Source organism: Leuresthes tenuis, unplaced genomic scaffold, assembly GCF_036924035.1.
Source record: "Leuresthes tenuis unplaced genomic scaffold, fLeuTen1.0.hap1 SCAF_5, whole genome shotgun sequence".
In the NCBI taxonomy this organism is placed as follows: Eukaryota; Metazoa; Chordata; class Actinopteri; order Atheriniformes; family Atherinopsidae; genus Leuresthes; species Leuresthes tenuis.
Window position 1 is genome coordinate 31,673,807 of NW_027325359.1, and position 24,949 is coordinate 31,698,755.

The window sequence follows — 24,949 nt, forward strand, 5'->3', positions numbered from 1 at the left end:
TGTGAGGGGCTGCAGACTGTCAGCGTTGTCACAAAACTGCTCTCACACCATATCAAATAACTCCATCTTCCGAATACTCTGTTCAAAACGAGCCAGTTGCCAATACACACACACACTGTAAAGCCATTTCATGCAGGAAGGTGACCGCTTCACACATGTGCTCATCTGCTGTATATTATCCCATTTTATGAGACAGATCAGTGACAGTAACGGGTACAGAAGAAGAAACTGCCCTCTGCCTTCCCACTGTCTGTTTCTGCTCACACTTATTAAAGATGCATGTAAAAAGTCACATGTGTTAGGATATTCTGCCAACAAAGAGCTTGATCAGTCTCATTTTTGGTGCAGCTGCATGAGGCACAACTGCACGCACAGTAGGGTGCAAGCAGCCCTGCCAGTCATTTGATGTTCATTAGCGGGATGTAGCTTTCAACATCACAAGCTAAGTAAACAGCACCAGTAACTGGGACAGAGCGCTTCTAGAGCAAAAAGGCAAAAATGGAGGAATTTGTCCTCCGTTCCCCCAGAGTTACTTTTTATTCTGGCAGCTGTTATAGAAACCACCTCCAACACAACCATCAGAACTTCATAAGTAGGTCTGATGGTTGTACATCAGACCTACTTATAAGTACATAAGGTCTTCGTTGATTCACTAATAAAGTAAAAAAGTAACGTGAAGTAAAAGTGATGTCCTTAAGAAAGAGGAAAAAATCCAGCAAAGACCTGACAGGACCTGAGAGATGCATCTGGACCTTCAGCTGATCCATCTACTGTTGGCCCAAGCCTGATCAGAAATGGTCTCCATGGAAGGGTGGCTGTCAAGAAGCCATTCTTAAAGAAGGGAAACAGGGAGAAAAGGCTGAGCTATGCCAAATGACACAAGAAGTGGACTGAAAATCAGTGGCAACAGGTCTTATGGAGGGATGAATCCTCCCCAGAGCCCGGACCTCAACATTATCGAAGCAGTGTGGGATCATCTGACAGAGAACGGAACAAAAGGCAGCCGACATCCAAAGAAGAGCTTTGGGATGTCCTTCAAGAAGACTGGAGAACTATTCCTGAACTACTCCTTAAAGAAATGACAGAAAGCTCGTCTGAGAAGGTTCAGGCTGTGTTGGAGAATAAAGGAGCTCAGACCAGATATTCACTTTAAAGCTGCTGAGAACTGATAAAAAACTCTGTTTCTGCCTTATGCTGTATTAATGTTAACTACATAACTACAAAGCATAGAAAACCCAGAACATCAAAGTCTTTCCTGCTTTCACCTTCTTATGCCTGGGAAGTTTTTAAGAAATGACAGTTGAGGGAAACATGGAGGTCAACATAAGATCTGAAAAAAAAAAAAAAGAGAAAACTTTCAAAACTACACATCTGCTGAGCAGAAAAGGCGACGTGACCCCCACCTCCTAAACAGTTGCAGTAAGGTTTAGCTGACTAAGGAGTGGTGCACAGTTCCACTCTGCTGCTTTGAAGCAGGAGCAGGTTTTAATGGAAGAGTTATAAGGAGGAAAGTCAACAAAGTGGAGGAAAGTGTTTTTACTGTGCAGAACAATAGGATTCAATCACAGGCTGAAGATGCATGTCACTCTGCTTTACTAGCACCATCCCCTTCACACACGCACGCACACACCTGTACAGCAGCCTGGTAGAACTTCTGCGACAGCTCCCCCAGATCTCCACCTTCTGCAGCGACGGCCTCTGCCGCCGCCGTCGTCGTGTACTGCTCCAGTTTATCCAACTGCTCCACCTGCAATGTTTTGTTCAGAGAGCTCAGCCTCACACACACAAAAACACACTTACATTTCTGCAACACAGAGTGGCTGATGTTTAATTCTTCTCTTGACCATGATCGATAAAGCTTGGACATTATTTCAGAGGAAGAAGTGAAGGAGCTCAAAGATGCCCTGTGGAGTGGCTCTCTGTTGTATGACTGTGGACCCGGTAAAGGTGCAGGCGTAACTTAAAGGCATGGTGTGACGTCAGCTACAGGTTTCCCTTTGCTCTGATGATCGACAACTTGATTTTGGGCCTCAGAGACTTTGTTGAGCTTTGTTAAGTCCCACCTAAGGTCAGCATAACTTTGAGAGGTCACAGGTATACAGAACAGATTATAACTAAGTTTTACAGACTTCCACTAAGCAGGTAGCTGCATTATTTGTGTTGCAAACTCTCTTTCAAACTGTCTAAATATGTTATTTGGGAACTGTATTACAGTCTTTGGGCCCGTTTCCACCTGGTAGCAACATCTGGCCCAGGGGTTTTTACATTCACACGTCATTGCATTTCATTCAGAGTATCTTAATTCATGAGACAGGGCTGACATGTCCACATGCCGGAGTGTCGCTTGTCAAGAGGAGCAGTTATTATGCTACTCGGCATGCTGTTAGAGGTTATTTTATTTTACCAAGGGCTCTTTCTCAATGTACAGTATTATATAGAGCTGTGAAGGAGGGGAATGACCTCCCGAATTATGTCACAACACGAAGAAACGTGGTCAGTTTTAAAATGAATCTAAGACATTATTATTCAGATCTTAATTTTGACCATTAGTGTAAAGTGGGTCTGGGTATCTTTGTGTAATCTTTGTATAATGATATAATGTAGGAGCTGGTAGTGTTTAGGTTTGGTGTTTCTTGTGTACGTATTAAGTATATGTTTTCTTATTCATTTTTGGTGTAATGTAATAAGTATGTATTAGTTGTCACAAATGGATTTGAAAAGACCCCAGGAAGAATAGCTTTTGCTTGGCAAAAAGCTAATGGGGATCTTAATAAACAAACAAACCCCCACAGAGGTGGAGTGAGCTGACCTTTCAACTTGTAGGACTAGAGCTTTTTCTTAAGAATGCAGTCACGCTGTATGGATTGCATTTCCACCTGGCCAAGAACTGATCACAGGAGGGCCAACTCCACATGTGGTCCGGCTAATCCTTACGCATTCTCCATTACATTCAGGTGGTTTTTCAGCTTTTCTCTGTTTCTTTCAGAGTGTTACAGCCTTTTATCCAAAGCCCACACCAAAGGGAGTTAATCTCTACTTCTGAAAAGACTGCTCCTGAACTACTTTTCAACATTTACATGTTTATGTGACCAGGTAAAACATCTATATAATGCCCACGTCAAAGCTAGTTTGGCACGCCCTCAGATAAAGAAGAAGTCACCACCTTTCAACCCCCCTTTATTATCTAATATACAGCTACAGTCACAGAATTAACGGTCATTCTCAACTGGACAGCTGACTAATCCAGACACACTGGGCTTTCTGCTGCAACCTTAAGGGGATAATCTACATATACTGTAAATATATTTATTTTTAAGTTGGTTTGTGTGATTAAAACGTGAGTAATCAGCTTCTTACCTGCAGCAGACAGGTATCAGATAGCTCTCAGTTTGGATAATCAGAAACAAAGCTCCTCAGAAGAAGAAGAAGAAGCAAACCCTGAACATTTCATCATGGCTCAGGCCACTTCTGCATCAGTTATTGACTTTGTTACCACATTCCCTCAACCACAGAATGTCCATGTTGCAACCCGATCCACGGTCTGGGCTAGAACACCAAACCGTGATGACATTTTTAAGGTTCGAGTTGTTTTAAATGGTGAAAAATTCCCTCTTTTTTATGGTTTATGATTGTTGTGTTTCACACAAACCACCTTCTAAATAAGTGAACCTTTTAAAAGAAAACGTTAATGCTGACATAGGGTGGAAACATCTTTAGTAAGGCTGTAATCTACCAGACTGATCCCAAGGATCAAGTAGAAAAAAACCCATCTTCATTATTCTCTTGTGAACACCCAACTCAAGAAGTTTTGTTTCTGATTGGTGGCCACTTCTTTGTTCATCAGAATGTGTTGTGTAGCATACACTGAAATAATGTCTTTTAAACACTAAAGCATGAAGGAAGGATGTATGAATACAAGCTGGGTGTGTCTGCACATTCAAAGGACAGAAAGATTGTATACAGTATATATACACCACAGGGTTAAAGTTCTAATTGAATGGAAGTGTTACCTCTGCCAGGACAAAGGGTCGCTCCGTCAGCAGACTTGATACTCTAAAGCGGCACAGCCCGGTAATGAGGAGGGTGTAGTGAGGCTTAGGCCAGTTGCTGCCAACCACCTGCACCGCTATCCCTGCCGTACCGATCCTACAGAGACGGAGACAGGCAGTGTGAGACAGATGGGGAGGGTGCTGAGAGACTTCTTTCTGGAAGATAACACAAGCTTTAAAGAAGCATTCCTAATTCCTAAACCTAAACACAGGAGTCTTCTGTGATTTATGCTGGGCTTACACCAAGGGGATTTTCACAGTCCCAGACTAAAAACTGACAGTCTTTAGGAGTCTAACGAGTCTCTGCGCGCTCCCATCATCTCGATCGCTAAGTTTAAGGCGGTAATCTGCAGTCTGCGACCGTGTTTCATTCCAGTCTTTCCCTAGTCTTGGGTTTGGGATCATATCAAACGTGTTTAATATCATCACAGGTCGCAGTGACATAACACAATTAACAACCAATAGATGAGCACTGACAAAATCGGAAACAGGAAAGCAGACAGTCAATAACAAACATGTCGGCGGACGTAGAAGAACGAGCGATGGTGGCGTTTTCTCTTCTTTTTGTTGAGTTTTTCACTACAAACCACTGCACAGACAAGAGCAGCTGTAGCTAAAAGCTGCTTCTCCCCATTTTTGTAAAACTTCTGAGCATGATGGAAAAAAAATCTAGTTTGAGACCGATCAAAGTAGTCTTGTAAATATTGACCCTTTGTAAAATCTTTAGTCTGAGGCTAGTCTGGGACTAAAAACTCTAAACACTAGTCTTTAGATGTGAGCTGATAGTCTTTCAGAGTCTTTTCTAAGTCTTTTCGAAGTCTTCTGGTGTGTGGGTAGCATTAGTGTATGTTTGTAGCTTTAATCTTTGCCTGTTGGAGGCCTGAAATGTTCTGGAGCGCATATATCAGCATCCATCGCTTCAGTAATCTTGTGGCTGAGACTACGTACAAACATCAGCAAATATTCCTGAGCATTTACTGCCGCTCTGCGTGCTGGTACGAGTCTTCCTTCAAATCACAGCAGTTTCGACAGAGGCTCCCCCTTCTACACATTTCCAGCCATGAGAGCGAATCTCCTGCAGAAAGCCTCCAGCTGTAAAACACGTGTGAACAGCAACTGTGGAAAAAGTCCTGACAAAATTGTCAACACTTCCTCCTTAAAATCTCTGGCGCTCATGAGTGAAAACAGCTTCTGTCAGCAGTTCAGTTCTCAAACAAACCTCCTGTTTGTCTCTGCTGTGTGGAGTATCTCTGGGTTCTGGGTCATTTTTCTCCATTTTGTTTTAGTTTAAAGACAAAACTATATACATTATATGCAGCGAGACAGAACGTAGACTTTTCCATCAAGTTAAAGTATTCAGGACTGGTCGCCTGCATAAAAAAAACAACAGAAGAAGAGGTGGCACAGCAGGTGGACTGCAATTTAAATTTCCTCTCAGGTTTTTGCTGTCCCGGCCTGCTCTTTAATAACCGGCTCCAGAGTAAGTAAAAGGGACTCTGACAGCAGCAGCGCTCACATAACAGGTCATGAGCTCCCAGGAGACAGCAGAGGTCTTGTTTCATAAATACTTAAGGGGCTTCAACATTACTTTTAACATTAAAACGTGAAACCCTGAAGCTCACTTACAATGGCAACATAAACATCAACAGTTTGGTGTCACAGCTTCATCCAAATTGATTTCCCCTCATTGTAAGAGAAACTGACACGGTCAGAACATGCGGTGTCTGTGTCTCAGTGAGTTTACGACTGGTTCGAATCACACTGAAGTCTTTTAAAGCTGCCCATCTTCACCTGCACTAACACAAGCAACACCAGAGTAACACAGCAGAGTTCAGCTGGAAACCACATTTAAGGATATGACATAAACTCTATTTGTTAAGAGTGAATTACTCTACAACGACAGGGTGATTTTGATTGGACACAGCCGGGTTTCCTTTGGGTTAGTCGGATCAGAAACACTTAAGACTTGAATCAGAGATATATTCATTCAAGCTTTCCTATTCAGCCTCTTTATACACTCAGGGAGAGTTTTTACACATGATTTGACATTTCACCCAACAAATAATCCACACTGAGAAAGTCCCATACGATAATACCTTGTTGGACCACGTTTGGCTTAGATTAAGGCACACAGCCACTGTGGCATCACCTCAATAAGTTTTCATTTTCCTCTGGAGCTGCATACATTGTTCACCAAATATTGATTTAACAAGAGTTGAGTCTTTGTGTAAAGTAAGCCGGTCTGGACTGTGAGGGCCATTTCATCAATCCTCTAGTTAAAGGGGAACTCCGGTATTTTTAAACCTGGACCTTATTTCTGGCATGAAATACGTTCATCTACTCACCGAGAAAAGTTTGGTGAAAGTCAGCGTCCTTCGGAAGGCCCACCTTCTCTGCTGAGCCTGGAGCTCTGAGCACCACATTACTTTAACTGAAGCTTTCTATTTGAGCGGTTCCGTTCTGTAACTCAGACAACCTGCAGCTGTGTGGATAAAGTGTGTTTTCAACACAACACCGGCCCTCTCCTCACTCTCGCTGCTACACTGAACGCCATGTACCGCTCTCTGTGTGTTAACGTTACATTATCGGCATGTTTCTGATAAAGATGTAGGTCTCCAACTGTTTAATACAACAATTAACAGTACACATGCATCACTACGAGTGACGCTGTGTACATCTCCAGCTTGGTCCATGACTGTTGAACGCATCGTTTCCTAGCATCTGCTGCAAACTTACAGCTACACTGTGAACTATTCCCCTCTCAGATCAACAGAGTAACTATCTATATCTATATATAGAGCTGGAGTGTTTTTGTTGTGACTGGAGGAGCAGCTGGTCGGTCACTTTCTGCTCCATAAGTTTTCCTCCCGCGCGGCTCGCTCAGCTGTTGTTGTCATGGTAAAGAGAAGCCGTCGCCTTTCTCAACATCAACCCCGCGAGGAAAGGAAGGGAAGTGAGTATTCTTCACGCTCCACCTCAATAAACAGCCTGGTCTCAGGAGAGGTGTTTCAGCAGGGGTGAGAGAAGGACCACTGTGCCTAAACCAACAGATATTTTGATTTCGGTGTCGCTGCCTGACTAACTCCCCACTCACTCACTCCTTTCATTTCTAATCAGACTCAACGCTGAGGATCTAAACTTCTTGATGTAGAGAAGCACCTGAATGACTGCAGGAAGGTGTGTGTGACTGACTCTAACTAATTTATAAGTTCAGCATGTCAGTTGTTTAAATGTCAGGAAATTAATCGACAGAATTAATCTTTTTTAAGAAAAAGAAACATCAATTGTATTAGTTTTGCAATAGAGAAGATATTTTTCAGTTGTAAAAGGTTCCATCTGGTATGTTTCCTGCTTCCAGTTGTCCAAAGACATTAATATCAGATAAAATCTCCCGGCCCTTATGGATGGAGCTGTATCTAATACGGCTTCTGAAGATGACGTGACTCGAAATAAAAGACAATTGGAGGCTTGTTATCTGAAAAACTGATTTCATACCCCAGATTTAACCTCCGTTTTCCCTCACATCTGTGTCACATTACTTCGCTTTACAACAACAATGTCAGGGGTACCCGATTCTTTTCTTTCTTCTCAGAGATGTATCCCGGACCCTTTGATCCATTTGATCCAACTGTTTAGGACGAGAGGAAAATCCTGATGCAGCGCTTAGATGCCAACTCTGGAGCAGAGTTTAGGGTCACCTCTGACTCGCATGCATTTTGCTGAGTGGGACATTATACGCATCAGTCATTTCTAACCGAAGCGTTTTAAATTATAGAGCATCAGGAGTGCCACAAAAAGATAAATCTGCAAAAGAATAATAAAATAATTTAGTTTCACATTTCAATGATCCATATATTTTACTTTCTTGCATGTAAATTGCTATTTTGTCTTTCTCTTGTTTTAACTTAATTCATTCATGTTACACCTGTATTTTCCATTCATTCTTTTCCATTTTGCCTTTGTTGGGTCGTGATCAATACATTTGGCCAGATATGGAGCCACAGTGTGCAACATTGTCTTGAGAGTTTTTTGATGAGGAGACTAATATGGAATTAATTTCACCTTCACCTTTTACCCACATCTGTTTCTGGACCAAGTTTGTGGTGAGAAATAAGCAGTTTTGATCAACATTTGGCGAATAAAACCCAAACAGTGAGTTGGTACACTCGTCTTTTACAAATCCAAACAAAAATGTAATTCAGGTTCTGCAGATTAAATGAGTGGATACCTGCCAACTATAAAATAAAGGTGCTGCACTACTGTTACAGCAGCCCTGGAAAAAGTATTCCTCCGTTGAGCCTTTTTTCTACATCGACTTGGATGCAGTGCTGCTGGAATGGTTTCTACGGGTAATTTTGGTACTTTTTAACATCTGTTAAGATGCGAAGCCATACTGGGGGTAAAACTGGGGAGGGGTTGAATCCCAACATGGGGTCTTTATGCATCCCATGAATCACTTCCATGCGACTTTGCTCCAAATAACAAAACTTAACAAATTAGTTCTTTGTGAAATAGCTTAAAGCACAAAGTCAGGCTTTTTAGCCACAAGAAGATTCTGCAAATTCTTCCTGGTGTGAGGAGGAAGGATGGGATTCATGAGCTGCACCTGTACAATGACTGCTTACAGGTCTACTTCAGGCTGAGTGGGATGTAATTTGTCAGCCTGTTGGGGAAGAGTCGTGCCAAGACACAAAAATTCAAACCAAGTGTAGTCAGCTGATCACTCTTTAGAGCATCTGACAGTTTGTCTGAGGTGGGTGTTGAGATTTACCAGACTCCCTCTGACTGGATGCGTCAACATGTCATTACAGATGCACTAAAGTTGAAACTATTTCAGCTTCAGGATGGCATGTCTGACCTTGTGCTGCCCAGAGCGAGACGTAGCGCACCCACTCTAAAGTTGTGCAACACATACATATGAACAGGTTCGAAAGTGGAGCGAAGCACCCACCACATCCTCTGTGAAAGCCCCTTTACCCTCATTCAGTATTCACAGTGTTTCAAAGGATCTATCTGAGATCTACTTTAAACCCTCCGATGCCTGCTCTGGTCATGCAAAAGCCTGTCAGAATCATTGGATGAGACACTGACTTTTTGTGGCACTCCCGTCATGTCATATTAGAAGATCATCCTTGATGCTGACGCTCTGTTTTCCAGTTATTGAGGCTGTAAGGAGGACAAACCATCCAGAGCTCTTCATCTGCAACTGAGTAACCAGCCTGGCTGCTGATAAAAGTCCAAAGTCCACCCCTCCGTTTGCCTGATTGTTTTGACTGCAAGGTCACAGTGTAAATGCTACAATGTTCTGGAATAAATCACACTGTTGCGTTTGGAGAAATTGATGTGCAAAAACATGTAAAAATGTCACTGTACTGACATAGCGAAGGGAAAAAGTCTGATTGGTATGTATTCTTAAGGGAAACCGAATAGATTTATTTTTAAAAAAAAACAATGTTAATTTAACTGAGTATAGCTCTGCATCTCCCACATTCATAAAAGGGATTTCAGGGTAATAAGATTATACGGCCAAAGGAATAATGGTGCTATTCCCCTCAGACATATTATTTATTAGTGTTTTACACTGCACAGATGGAAACTAAGTGGTTGAATTTACAAATGTACGTCTGATGTATGGCCCTGAAAACATGAAGTACCCCAATCAATGAATAATAATTTGTATCTACCAGCTGACAGTATGAGGGGTCCCTGCTAGCTGTTGTCACACCTCCAAACAACAACAACAACAACAACACACCGCCCTAAAAAGGAAAACAACTTTTCACCATTTTATCCAGCTAAACAGCTAAATGTGCATTACTTGTGCAACGTGGGGAGGTCGTCGGTGTCGTGCTCGGGGTCCCTGGTGTTGGGAATCACTCCTATGATGGTGCTTTTCAGCGAAGTCCCCTTCAGCAGCCGCTGACTGACCAGGTGCATGTTCCGCGGAGAGTCCACGCTGAGCCTGACGGTGGAGCCCGGGAGGAGCACTCCTTCGTGGGTCAGCAGGAGCGGAAGGCGGCTCGGTATCTGAATCCCCCCGCCTGAAGCCATTGTCCAAAGTTTGGAGGACGGCCGGTCACCGTTATGAAACAAATCCTGCAAATACGCAGCTGTGTTTGCGTTTAACAGGTCAGCTGAGTGTAAACGGACGACTTCCGGGAAGTACTTTCAAAACAAGTTTCTTATCAACGACCCGCATAAAGAGTGAATTAACGGAAGAAAGAAACACGAAGAACAATTTCATGTTGTCTTCATCAAAAGCGTAGCTTTTACACTATTCTTACCCCCAGATTAAGATTTTTATTTTACAATTTTTCATTTACCCAGCTTCCCCTATTCTCCTTAATACGGAAAAGGCAGAGGGACAAAATAGCTCAACGCGAAAAAGCTAAATGACTCATGGAGATCACAAAGTTTACATCAAATGATTGGAGAGTCCTTTAAAATGAGGGCGAATATGACAATAATATAATCATACGGTGGAAAATCCTTAATTGAGCCCTGATTTCTTTATATATTTCCAAAAAAACAAGAAATAAGTGCAGGGAGCAAACAAAAATTGAAATAGAGTCTATAAGGCAAAAAAGAGTTTGCACTCTTCTAATGAGCTTGAAAGTAATTTATTCTCCAATACAGCCTGAACCCTCTGAGACCAGCTTTCTGTTATTTCTTTAAGGAGTCTTCAGGAATAGTTCTCCAGGCTTCTTGAAGGACATCCCAAAGCTCTTCTTTGGATGTGGGCTGCCTTTTGTTCCGTTCTCTGTCAGATGATCCCACACTGCTTCAATAATGTTGAGGTCCGGGCTCTGGGGAGGATTCATCCCTCCATAAGACCTGTTGCCACTGATTTTCAGTCCACTTCTTGTGTCATTTGGCACAGCTCAGCCTTTTCTCCCTGTTTCCCTTCCTTAAGAATGGCTTCTTGACAGCCACCCTTCCATGGAGACCATTTCTGATGAGGCTTGGGCCAACAGTAGATGGATCAGCTGAAGGTCCAGATGCATCTCTCAGGTCCTGTGTCAGGTCTTTGCTGGATTTTTTCCTCTTTCTTAAGGACATCACTTTCAGATCCTGTTCATCTGCTGCAGATAGTTTTTTAGGCCTGACACTTCTTCTTTTGTCCTCCACTTGTCCAGTTTCCTCAAATGTTTTAAGGACACACTGCACACCATACTGAGATATGCCAAGTTTTCAGCTAATAGCTCTTTGGGAATCACCTTGTTGTTGCAGAAATCCTATTTTCTGTCTGTCAAACTATGTCATCTTTGCTGTTTTTCATAGATGCAACTAAAGAAATGGGAACAAATGATGTGTCTTTGTGACAGGCTGCTGGTAACAAAGTGCCTGAAGAGCCAATTTAAAATGGCTTCTTTGCTAAGTTGTCTGTTATGTGTCGACACAACACTGGTTCATCCCTTGAGTCAACTCAATAACTGCAAGGTGCCCAGGTCCTGTGGCTGCAGAACAAGCCCAGATCATCAGCCCTCCACCACCGTGCTTGACAGCTGGTATGAGGTGTTTGTGCTGATATGCTGTGTTTGGTTTCCTCCAAACGTGCTGCTGTGCATTATGACCAAACATCTCCACTTTGGTCTGGTCTGTCCAAAGGACATTGTTCCAGAAGTCTTGTGCTTTGTTCAGATGCAGCTTTGCAAACCTAAGCTGTGCTGCCATGTTCTTTTTAGAGAGAAGAGGCTTTCTCCTGCAGCCCTTCCAAACAAGTCATCCTTGTTCAGTCTTTTTCTAATTGTGCTGTCATGAACTTTAACCTTTAACATGCTTACTGAGGCCTGTAGAGTCTGAGATGTAGCTCTTGGCTTTTTCACCTTGGGGTGAACTTGCTGGGACGTCCACTCCTGGGAAGATTGACAGCTGTCCTGAATGTTTTCCACTTGTGAATAATCTTTCTCTCTGTAGAATGATGGACTCCACATAGTTTGGAAATGGCCTTATAACCCTTCCCAGATTGATGGGCAGCAACAATTGCTTCTCTGAGATCATTGCTGATGTCTTTCCTCCTTGGCATCGTGTTAACACACACCTGAATGCTGCAGAGGAGCAAACTGACAGAACTTCTGCTTTTATAGAGGTGCTCATACTGACTGACTATCAGTTAATCAGAGCACTGATCAGCAGCATCTGGCTGCTACTTATCCTCTAAATTTCTGTGGAAGCAGTAAGGGTTCATTTAGTTTTTCACACACTGTCTGTGTTTTGTTTCAGGTTTTGTTTCATAAATGATGCAGTTTAATAAGTTATGTGTTATTTTTCATTTGAAGTTGTATTTGTCTAATATTTTTTTACATCCCGATACATAAAACCAAAGAAATACATTGTTTTTGACATGACTGTAGATATACAAGTGATCTTCTAATAATCCAGTATATTTTACACAGAGAAACTCATCTGTTAAGGATTAAAACAAAGATCAGCTGAACAGTCATAGACCTTCTAAAATATTCAATATCAGAAATGATGACACAGTCCGGGCCCAGATTTAGTTGATAAAAAATAATGATTTATTTTTGTATTTCTTTCATAAAAGCATTGTCACATAGCATACATTTCCAAAAAATAAATATTCAATATCTTGTGTTTAAAAAAAATCTGTTTGTAAAATCTTTGTGCAGACCACAGACAACAAACATCCATGTCTTTGCAGTTTTCTCTCTGTCGTTGTCGTGCTGCTGTGGGGAATGTTTCTTATTATCACCACAGAGGATCACTGAATATACTGTAAGCTGCTCCTGTGGTTACAAAATGACAACCATACAGTTACATATGACTGATAAAGCACAGGAAAAATACACTTCATGAATTTATAGAAATATACCAAATATTTGGCACATTGTAGACCTCCTTTTGTATATCGAAACCAAGTTTTCTTTTTGCTGTATACATAAAACATAACTGACCATCAGCATCCACCCTGCAGGTGGGTTACACAGTTATATTTACAAGGCTTCGTGTCTATATTATGGGATGTCAAGACTGACTGCTTGAACTGCAGCTGTAACTGGCCTACAAACAGAAAGCTGTCTCAGATAGATATTTAATCCTTAAGGTTTGTTTCCGGTTAGGTTAGCTACTTCTTTTAGTGAATTACAACCACTAGCGATGTAACCTAAGCCTTGTAAATTTAACATTCCTGTAGTTATATTTACAAGGCTTCATGTCCCAAATAGACATTTAATCCAGTTTGGCGTGTAACTCAGGATTCAACAGATTTTTAACAGATTTTTTAAAATTGCACAAATAAATACCATTTAATGTAATGCAAATTTTGAAAATGACATTTCTCACGTTGTACCAATGATTTAGTCAAAAAGCTCATCAGTTACAATGACATGTAATCCAAACTGCATAAGTGGAAATAAACTCTTGATAGCTACCATGAAACGTGACCAGGTTTTCCTTTCTGAACAGGAATTTTCAGGGTGTTTCCTCAACCAACTCTTGCTCAAACTGTGTGAAATGAAACAAAGTAGGCCAAATAGTAACGAGGGCTTAAGGTAAAGTTACACCATGAAATGACCAAACCAGCTTGACAGGATTTACAGGAAATGAATCATGTGCATCAAGTTAAAGTCCCCACCACTGCGACTCACATGCAAAAACAACATGCACAGTGAGTTCAGTGAAGCAGTGAACAAATAGCCTTGAGCCTCCCGACTATCCAACACTGTGAAAAGTCCATTTTAAGTTCAATAAGACCAAGCTTAAAGATATCAAAGATGGTAGATTTAAACTGTTCAACCCAAAACACATGCAATCCCCGCTGGTAATGTAGCGCCTTTCTTTCTGATTAACATCCAAGAATGTCTATGTCGATATGAATATCCAGCACTCTAAAACGTCCCGAGACTGAATCTGAAGGAATGAACCCATTGAGAGGAAGTGCATGTTGTTAGAATATGTTAGAAGTCTTACTTCTTCACCTGTCATTAATTCAGATTTTTTTTTAAAAAGGCCCTGTATTTTGACAGTTTGTGAATCTTTTAGGGTCTGTTATATCTCTGCAAATATTAAGTGTCCACACGAGTCCTAAAAGTGGATCAATAGAATCAAATTAAACAATCAACTCAAAGTTAATTGTAGTAGCTTAGTAGTTACTTTATTGAGCAAAACAACTCAATATTACATATTTTTGAGTGGCATAAGGATGTGAACTGATAAGATTTGCATTTAATTTGAAATATTAGATTGAAGTGTGTTTAATGAATTGACCAATCAGGTGTGAGCAGGGTGGAGTACCTGTTTTTCTTTTTGTTTTAAAGAACAGGGATCTGTGATAGAAAGGTATAGCACACCAAAAATGGGTAAATCATTTGAAAGACTTAAAACATGCTGCAAATTCTGGCTCCATATGTATCCAAGCAGGGATTTAACACAGTCTGATGGATAAGACCAAACAAGGTAGTTGTAGGATCATGATGTGGGGGGATCAGGATGACTCGCCACTTATCTATGGAACAATAAAGTCTGGATCAAACCAAAGACTTCTAAAAAAAATCTGCGAATTAAATACGGATAAAAGGGGATCATGTGGCAAGAAACAGCCGAGTTTCCATTACCGTTTGATTTGAAAATATTCAAATGGTTTGGCGCACATGAAGAGGAACAGGAACATCTCTGGAATCATGTCTGACCCTGTAAAGACAAAAATTATGTGAACCATCGGCTGTTTCTGGTCTGAGCTGGCAAACAGTAAACCCTTATGACTGACAGGCATCTTCCCAAATATCATACAACACTTGTTGTTGATTTATCTTCATTTTCCCTTCTGTGGATGTCCACCGCAGTTGTTGTTTTTTACTCCTTGAGGTTTGTTTCTGGTTACGTTAACTACTTCTTTTACTGAATTACAACCACTAGCAATGTAGCCTCAAACGTCACCACAAGCATTTTCAACAAAGAATGGCTAAAGAGGAACGATCTTTTGGAATGGCCTAAATTCAACAGAAACACTGTGGAAGGACCTGTGGTCACATTTAACTTGAGAACATCCAACGCTGAAGCTGTTATTTGCTGCAGGATGAACCAAATTCTTCTAAGCTGATGTGCAGCACTGATGACAAGTTACTGGAGAAGTTTAGTTGCACTTATCGTGACACAGCAGGGGTTGAGATATTATTGCCACTCGTAAATGTGTAATATCGGATATATTTCCTAAACAAATTAATGACCAAATGTAATAATCTTAGTTATTTTCACTTCTACTAAGGGCTTCTGGGAAAATCGGATAATTTTTTTAAGCTTCTATTTATTAGAAAGTAAATTACTGCAAAGAGAAATCATTTGAGTACCACATGAACATCTAAAACATCCCCCCAGCAGAGCTACAGAACCCTGTAGGGAAACCAGGGTTCACTGGGGCTGTTCTGGTGGCCAAACATCCTGCTCGTACACGTTATCTGGTTCTCTTTCTTTGATTTGTCTCATCTGTAATAGACTCGGCTTTAGAAAATTTACTATTTTAGTGGAGTAACAAGTGAAGAAAACGATTACATATGTTGCTGTTGGGTTTAATTTTAGTTGTGCTTTAGATAATTGCTCGAGCTGAAAGCAAAGAGTTAACTTAAATACCACGAGGATGAATTGCTGGAATGGAAATAATCATGCTTTCAATCACATTTTGCTACTAAATCAGCCTTGACGCAGCTGCTCTTTCTCAGCCCAGGTGTTCTGCATTTTCTCATTTCTTGTACCGACTGAACCTCTTCGCCAACACGACCACAATATACTGCAGTTGAGTATTAAGTATCACTGTTTTGGCTTGGCACTCTGGATGTGAAATAAACAACCAAAACTTGACAGCTTTAAGCGGAGGTGATTGCATGCAGGTTCCAAGTTAGAGAAGCGATTCAAAAACTTTCTTTGAGGCCAAACGTATTTGTTAGGTGCTGTAGAGCTCTAAAGAAGTGGAACTGTGACATATTATCATCAGCATGACCAGAAGCAGGCATGCTTTATCATTATTTACCACATGTCAGCTGTTTGTATATCTCTATAAGTGCAATAAGCGCTCTGAACTGCATCTGTAAACGTTCTTCCGCCCCAGTCTACAGATAATTATGCGGCCATGTTACGGTTCTTTAAACCATAAAAGCAGCCGGATGTTTCCGCCATAAATTGAGACATATCATCTTCTCCTCGCCGTAATAAAGTATTTAATTTTCTAAACCAAACAAGGTGGGCTTGGTGTGTGTACTTGACTCATACCACAAACATCAATGACTCGCCGAAGAGAAAGAAAAAAGGAAGAGAAAAATGTTTTCCCGCAGAAGACAACAAAACAAAGGAAAACAACTACATAAGGAGTGTTGATATTAGCCGGGTGTCTGGTGCCATTTAGAGGATGTGAATAAGATACGTTTGAGGTGGTTATTACTTCTGATTTGCATCAGTGGGAATGGATGTTATATCATTACCAGACATGATATAATGTCCACGTTATTCCCGGAGATTAAACCAATTCAACTCATTCAGAACACTTCGTTTTCCTATCGTGGATGTCCACCACAGTTTTTTTCCTCTATGAAGTTAATTTGTGGTTAGAAACACTTCTTCTCCTGAATCACACCCACAAGCGATGTAGCCTAAAGAATTCATTCATTTCAAACCAGAAACATGCTCGACTCATGTTTCTTTTTAATGTGTTTTTAAAAGATCGTTTCAGATTTACTTTGCTGGTGAATGAAAACCAGGCTACTGTGAGGACGTGAGAAGGCAACGTAATCTGGCAACTTTGGTTTTGCTTCAGCACTCAGGTTTAAGTGGGTTTTTTTTGTTGAGAAACGTTGCTGATTTGACTTGATTTAAAGGTTTGTGCTCGATTGCCAGTGACATTAAATGTCATGCTAAGTTAGGCTAAAAAGGCTGGTTTGCCGGGAGCCTTTTTTAAAGATTTGAATGATCTATTATATGTTGGGCCTCATAGTTATGGCCTGTTATGACTTCTGAAAGGACAAACTCAGCGATCTTCATCCAACCACTTGACAGTAAATTTTGGAAAGTGACTGTCTTTTTCCAATCGGTTCTTCATTGGACTTCCCAGACGGTTCAGTGAAACAAAGCTTGAACTTTTCTAAACTCTCCAGCACAAGCAAGACAAAAAGTTAAGCAGCTGACCCATGATTCAGTTAGGCAGCACAAAGAAACCAGAAATGAGATATTCAAAACCTGAAATATGTCCTGGTGAGTCCTCCCTCATGCACTGATCAGTCCTACAGAACATAGAATATTTTTTTCTGTATCCTGTAGGTGCACACCATGCAGCCAGCACCTCTAACCCCTCAGAAACATGGACTTTGGGCTTCGAGGGGTGTCCTGTGCAGTATATCACCTTGAAGCTGGCAGCTAATCATTTCATCAAGCTTGCGCCAACATGTCTTTTTGATATTCCATCACATAAGTTTGGAGGCCAGGCCAATGGCTTTTACGTGCTACTTGAGCCTTTGCTGAAAAGTTTTCCCACACTGTACTGCTGGGGGTGGCTGCTGCCACTGGGAGCAGATCATTGCAATGCAGCAAGATGACTGTTGATAGTCAAGTCAGTGGCTTTAAATGCACAAGTGCAAAGAAATAGAAAAGACAGAAAAGGCAGGTAATACTGATATTCTTTGAAGTCAGAATGTTGGAATAAAACAGCTTGAAAGATTCAGATTTGCATGTTGGGCTAGACCCTCTCAACACTTGTCAGGTATATAAAGACACAGGTTTCAGATTTCATTCTTTCGTGCATAAATTTCTAGCATTATTCAAACTCAAGAAACCTCAAACCAGACAAATGATCATTTTCAACATGTGTTTTCTACCTTTCAGTTCATAGCATGCTTGGTGAGGAAAAGAGCAAGAGATCGTAAAGATGAGCTGGAGACTGAGAGAGATAAACATGTTGTTTGACCAGTTACATGTTTCATCCTTTGTGCATGGTAGACGTATAGAAAATGTTTAAATAAATGAAGAAGGGCAAAAAAACCAAACTTTTCTGATAACTTCTGATTATGTCAGTTGAGTCTGTTGCATACCTGTAAAACGTCTTTAAATGACGTTTGAAAGAGCAGTTGTTTGACTGTTGCACAAAATCAGTCATAGCTTCTCTTGTTAGTCCATGAAGGTTCTTGGGAACACATCAAAAGTTATTTTTGGCAGAGATATGGTAATACTATAATGATAACCCTCTGACAGGTGAAGTTAAGCCTTTGCCGACAAGCTCCTTTTTAAAGAATCCATCTTAGAAAAGAACGTATTGGCCCTACATCATGTCTGAGGACATGAACAAATCTCATTCTCATTCTATACTGAAGCTTCTTCACAGAAAGTCCATGTGCTCATAAAGTAATCCTGGATGCTGTTACTGAGCCTACAATTTCTGTCCGCTTTCACTGATGGAGCCTCGCCAGAGTTTGAGTCAATACGACAATCTTGGCTCTGTTTGGTACATTTGGGAAAGACTTGTTGATGTTCTTTCGCTGTGAACTGTTCTTTAACCCCTCTTCCTGTAGCTCAAGGGAGATCATTTTAAACGCTGATCAGTGTCTACAGGGAAACGTCACTCTGCTGGCTCCTCTGGCTCTTTTACTGCTGTCTGGTTGGAAGTCTTCCTTCCTCTCCTCAAATGGGAACCTCCACAGTCTGAAAAGCAATGACAAAGTAAACCCAATTACAAAATGAAACCTTTATTTCTCACAAATGGAGATACATCCTGACCAGCTTCTGCCCTTTTTGACATAAGCTAAAAATGAAAGGAAGCCTTTTATACTACTATAATGAACATCTGCAAATCTACTTTTTCCAGATATTAATGTACAGTTGACACATTGTGCAAGACAGATCACATAAAAACAAAAAACTAAAGTAGTATAATTACAATACCGTGCTAAAATCTTGATCCATCACTCATTTGTGTATATTTGTTTCCAAGAAGCCAGACTTTCTTTCAAAGTTATTCTTTAAATTGTATCTTTAGTCACTTTGTTACGAGCAGCCTGTCACAGAGACACATCATTTGTTCCCATTTCTTTAGTTGCATCTATGAAAAACAGCAAAGATAACACAGTTTGACAGACAGAAAATAGGATTTCTGCAGCAACAATTTGATTTCCAAAGAGCTATTAGCTGAAAACTTGGCATATCTCAGCATGGTGTGCAGTGTGTCCTTAAAACATTTGAGGAAACTGGACAAGTGGAGGACAAAAGAAGAAGTGTCAGGCCTAAAAATCTATCTGCAGCAGATGAACAGGATCTGAAAGTGATGTCCTTAAGAAAGAGGAAAAAATCCAGCAAAGACCTGACACAGGACCTGAGAAATGCATCTGGACCTTCAGCTGATCCATCTACTGTTGGCCCAAGCCTCATCAGAAATGGTCTCCATGGAAGGGTGGCTGTCAAGAAGCCATTCTTAAGGAAGGGAAACAGGGAGAAAAGGCTGAGCTGTGCCAAATGACACAAGAAGTGGACTGAAAATCAGTGGCAACAGGTCTTATGGAGGGATGAATCCTCCCCAGAGCCCGGACCTCAACGTTATTGAAGCAGTGTGGGATCATCTGACAGAGAACAGAACAAAAGGCAGCCGACATCCAAAGAAGAGCTTTGGGATGTCCTTCAAGAAGCCTGGAGAACTATTCCTGAAGACTCCTTAAAGAAATGACAGAAAGCTTGTCTCAGAGGGTTCAGGCTGTGTTGGAGAATAAAGGAGCTCAGACCAGATATTCACTTTAAAGCTGCTGAGAACTGATAAAAAACTGCCTCATATTCTCATATTTTGTATTTGTTTATAAATATATTCTATCTATTTTACACAGTACTGTTAATCAGTGATATTAGCAACTCATTTACTATTTTCTTTGCTAAGAAGATTATTTGAAAAATCATAGTCAATCATCTAATTGTAGGTATCAGGTCTTGTTTTATTGATTATGTTTCACTGTTGTGTGGGAGGATCCACAGTGTTCTGCAACACAGTTTTCTTACCGTCCTCTGTGACAAGGTGTCTATGGATATTAACTTGTGTAACTTGTGCAGAGAGCAGAGGAATGAGGAGGCTTGTCAGAGGAGCTGTGAGCGAAGATGTTCTATGCACAAGTCTTTTCAGCAGCTGTGATGTATTCAGGGCATGTTACACATTTTTAAAACTGAATGAAAATAAGTTGTCATGAACACTGTTCAACTGCAGCAGCAGGCTGCAACAAAGCAGTGAGAGGGATGATGCTGTGGTGACACTCGTCATACTTAATCAAAATCAGTTTATGAATAAGCAAGGATGCCTCGTTTTACTTTTTATTATTCTAATAAATGGTGGGAGGTGGGAGGATGTAAGACGAGGGAGAGGAATCGAGGACTTACAAACTGAAAAATGGGGAAAATTACTTACTAGAAGAAGGTACGTTATACCATGAGTGAAGTTACGTGCATGGAAAAAAATCCCTTAGAGGCACTGCTATGAAACATTGGTATGAAGAGCAATTAAAAATATATATTTTGTGTCTTACAGATATGTGGAATATGGAGCTTGTGTATTCATGATATAATATTCTAGAATAAAAAGTGGTTGATGTGACGAGCATATGTTGGAAAACCCGTATTGATAGAGAAAATATATAAATGAATGGGTTTGACTAAAAATCCACATTTGAAAATCTTTAAGACAACAGATTCCCCCCCAAAAATCCACAGAAATGCAACCAAGCAAGTTTAGTTTCTAACATTCTCAGATAAAGACAAGTCCTGCTGAATCTGAACAATAGTCTGATGCAAAAATACATTTATTTCATTAAGTTTATCAGGCAGGAGATTGTTATCACTGCAGGATTTGTCTTTTTTATTTGATAAACTGCACGATCCGATCCACTGTCGTCTTCATGCACGTTCAGTGGGCATTTGGATCGAGTTATCTCAGGGTCTTAATTCGATCGCAAGTAACCCGATCCGATTCGATTTCTTGTCAGATTAAGGTGTCTACATGAGCTGAATAACTCAATCTTATTTTTATTCAGCCATTAATTCGATCCGATGGCACGCATGTAACCGCACTGAGTGATAGTAAACCTAAGTGTCTGACGTTTAAACTCTCACTTTGCTTCTTCAGTACTAACTGATCCACCTGCACATCCTGTGGCTCATTTAGTTCATCTATGATTTATTTACCAGCCTGATCAACATGTGAAAAGCTTTGGTCACAAGATTTAAGGCGTAGCTGTCTGTGAAACCCCTGGGAAGGACAGTCAAGGCTGCATTGTAATGTTGGACAGGTGATACTCTCTTTAATGGTTGTTTTTCCTCTTTCACCTACATCCTCTCGTTTGTTTCTCTCTCCAACAATTTGTCTTCTCTGTCCAGAATGTGTGCATTACTTTCTTTTGTGCTTGGAGAACATCCTTCTAAGTTTCTCAGACACGTCTTGTTAGTCTTTTTCTCTGTGTTTGATGCGGTGCTGTTTTTTCTTTTCAAATTTCTTAGCTAACTTGACAAACGTGACCTCAAGGACTCTTGAAGTGTAATCAGAAATATGTCTGTCGTGACCTACCGTGTGATTTTGTATTTGGATGAAACTCAGTCTAGAATACAGGAATTAAAGGTAGTTTTAGAGTTTGACTTTCTTACTAAATCCCTCCTTCAGGGGGCTGTCTGACCAGCTTTATGCTTAAATAAGGCACAACACATGTGTTCGGGCACCAGATGTTAAGGCCTCTCAGATGGGAACTGAGTGTTGTCACATTCTGACTTGGAGCGAGTGTCAGCTTGTGAATGTCATCATTATGAAAATTAGTATTAGCAACATGATGTGAATCCACAAATCTACAAAGAACCCTCTCTTAGCTTCTTTACAGGCAACTGCAGAGAGATCGCATGTTAAATCTCCTACTTTACCCTTCAATGTACTTTGCTAATAGTGGTTCCATATGATTGGTCGATGATTGACAGTGATATATGGTTCGTCCAATCACATGCCATGTAGTTTTTTGAAAGCGCTCGCCTCCCTTTTCCAAACTTTTTCCAGTGGCAAAGTTCCAGATGGTTCTGTGCAACATACCATCGGGTACGTCAGGCTACAGATAAATACGACTTTGTAGGAACATGAAGACACAAAATTTGACCAGATGGCTTGGCTAAGGCTCCAGCACAACCTAGAGCATCAAAGGATTGTCTGTGCTTTGATCATGAGCTGGAGAAGACACTTTCACAACAGAGCAGGGCTTAAGAAACAAAACTTATGGTTGCTTGTGTCCAGTCTGCCAACTAAATTCTGCTTGTGTCACAACTAATCTGGAACTTGAGTTGTTTTCTGAGAAAAACTTACATCTAACCTCAGCTTCAGCTTCAACTTGAACCATATGGAGCAGATCATGGCTTGGACACAATGTTGATGTTAGCTACAGGATACAGACACACTGCAGCTTAAACCAGTTACATCTTAATGTAATAAGCCAGTTAAAGGCTGATATTAGAATGATATGTATATGCACAAGTTTAAGCTTTAATCCCATTTTACAGTGTGTGCTGCTCTCTCATAATATATGGGAAACATCTAACGCTTCCCGTTATGGTGGGTTTAAATGTCTTATCTGTGATACTCACAGTCCTGTTGAGCTTCTGTGCTGGTAAAGCACTCACTGAACAGGCAGTACATGGTGTGGCACAGGTTGTCCACGAGAGATTTTGGAGAAGCGAGTCGCCAGCTGGACTCCGGCACTCTGTCAGTCTCCTCCGTTAACTGATCCCAAATGTCCTGAATTGTCTCTGGAAGCTCCTGCTGGAACACCTGGACACACACCAAAACACACACATGTCTGAGAGACAGTCAGGTAGGCTTTATGTGAGTGGGTAAGTGAAAATGGATCCGTCAGGTGCTTTGCATTGAGAAAGGTCTGCGTCTCGTGGGAGATAAATCACCAGAGGATTAGCATTCACTGTGTGCTTTTCAGGGGGTAATTTTATGGACGTTCAGAAAAGTTCCTTAGACAAAACTTCCACATTTTCAACTGTTTCCAATCTGAGACAGCCGGCAGACACTTTTACCACATTATGTTCACATGTCCAGGCTGAGCATGTGAGTCCTCTTGCTTTAGTCAAGATAGTTTAGAGTTACGTGCACATAAGTTTCATTAATCATTTGACTATTTGTTTCTCTTTTATTAGGGTTAAGTTTGCTTTCTCAATGCTTTTTCATGGTCATCTTAATTGAAAAAATGATGACAATGTGCTGTTGCATACTATATAAATTCCACAGACCAGAGCTCTTCCCACAGCCACTGTAGGAATCCAGTGAGAAAAGGCATTTATGATGTGTGATGTCATTCAACGCATCAAACTCTTTTTCCTCTTATGCCATGCCAAGGGAGTATGGAGTATGTTTTGTGGGCCGTTTGTGTGTCTGTCAGTCTGTCCGTTGGCAGCGAGATTTGTGAAAAAAACAAAGAAAAGAAAAAAAAACACCAAATTGAACTCAGTTTTTCCCTGACCAAAAACAGAACAGAAGTGTACTTGAAAAATTAAATAAAATAACCCTTTTTGCTCTTTTTCTTAGTCGGCATTTTCATCCACAGCAACTTACAAACAAGGAACAGCTTTCAAGTCTTAGAACAGTAAGAAATGCTATTATACCCATTAAATGCTAAATCTACACTATTTAAATAGATTCAAATGATTTAAAGCAAGGTTCTCGCAAAAGATGAATCTTCAAGTCAGTCTTTAAGGTACAGAGGGTGATCTGCTCATTCCACCATCTTTTAAACACAAACACAGAACAGAGGCTGCTTTGTGCAGAGACGACAGGAACAGATTATACTCCTCAGAGGAGCACAGTGGCAGATAAGGAACTCCTAGTTTGGATGGTTGGGTGGAGACTGAGCAGTCACTCTGCAGGTAGCATTCGTGACTTGAATTTGATCAGCGCAGCCATGGGAAATCAAAAAGGACACATGAAGTAATGGAGCAGATGGGTCATTTTTGGCTGATTGTGCACCAGATGTGCCTGCCATCAACATGATCTTCTCTATGGTTTGCAGAGATAGTTAGTGAAAAATGTGCTGGTCCTGATCTTATCTATTCTTATTTATATATTCAGTTGGAATATTCCTAATAAGTATGATTACATGGCCCACAGCACTTAACTTACTTCCCACTGTCAGGCAGCAGTGAACGGACTCACTAATTCAACTGCTGCTTTGAATGCTCAAACATGCTTTTGTTCTCTCTTTGAGTCATTAAGAACTGTTTGATTCCCAAACAACTACATAAATGCCCAATGTAAATTTAGTTTTTTGGCATGTCTTGTTTTCAGGTTTTAGGTTTATTTCTTGCCATGTTTTTTTCTTTTCACATCATTAGGTACATTCAAGTCACCTGTCTTTGTTTCACAGCTGCACCCCATCACCAATCACCTCCCTTAGTATTTAGTTTCCTAGTTTCCTCAGTTCAATGCGAAATCCTCACCTTACCTTTCCTCACGGCTTGCCACGATTTCCATGTTCTTCAGGTTTTTGCCTCTTGTTTGGTCCACAGTTTAGATTTATTTATGTTAACCGGCCCAGCTGCATTTTTTGTTCTTTTTTTGTAAATAAATCTAGTTTATTCTTTGAATTCTGCATCTGGGTCCTCTCTCCAACCCCTTCTCCTAAGTTTTTCTTGTGTTTCAAACACATGGGTCATACGTGGCCATCAAACAGGCCAGGGGGGTCAGGCACCACGTAGTTCCTTGAGCACAACCCCCGTTCCACCGGTTGTGACAGCAGCTTCAGAAGCTAAGGCTTGCACGTCAAACATGGACAGTTACTCGTGGAAGTTGATATGTGATATGGCCCGATCAGTTTCATTACGGACAGGAAGAATTATTTCCATGATATTCCAAAACTTCTGTAGTTGTACTTAACTTTATGACTTTAGGAGGCCTGGAAAAT

General features: G+C 40.8%; 2 protein-coding genes across 2 annotated transcripts in view; both read right to left on the minus strand.

Annotated features, from left to right (window-relative positions):
* Positions 1-10,207, minus strand: part of lonp2 (lon peptidase 2, peroxisomal) — a 35,861-nt gene extending 25,654 nt beyond the window's left edge. The window contains exons 1-3 of the mRNA XM_072386664.1: positions 9,868-10,207; positions 4,011-4,146; positions 1,631-1,747 (exon numbers count right to left, since the gene is read on the minus strand). Coding sequence (XP_072242765.1) covers positions 1,631-1,747; positions 4,011-4,146; positions 9,868-10,100 — 486 coding nt within the window. The 5' untranslated portion in view covers positions 10,101-10,207. The remainder of the gene's footprint in view (positions 1-1,630; positions 1,748-4,010; positions 4,147-9,867) is intronic.
* Positions 10,208-16,057: 5,850 nt separating this feature from the next.
* il34 (interleukin 34) overlaps positions 16,058-24,949 on the minus strand; it is a 52,043-nt gene continuing 43,151 nt past the window's right edge. Inside the window, exons 7-8 of the mRNA XM_072386666.1 lie at positions 22,629-22,812; positions 16,058-18,686 (exon numbers count right to left, since the gene is read on the minus strand). Coding sequence (XP_072242767.1) covers positions 18,604-18,686; positions 22,629-22,812 — 267 coding nt within the window. The 3' untranslated portion in view covers positions 16,058-18,603. The remainder of the gene's footprint in view (positions 18,687-22,628; positions 22,813-24,949) is intronic.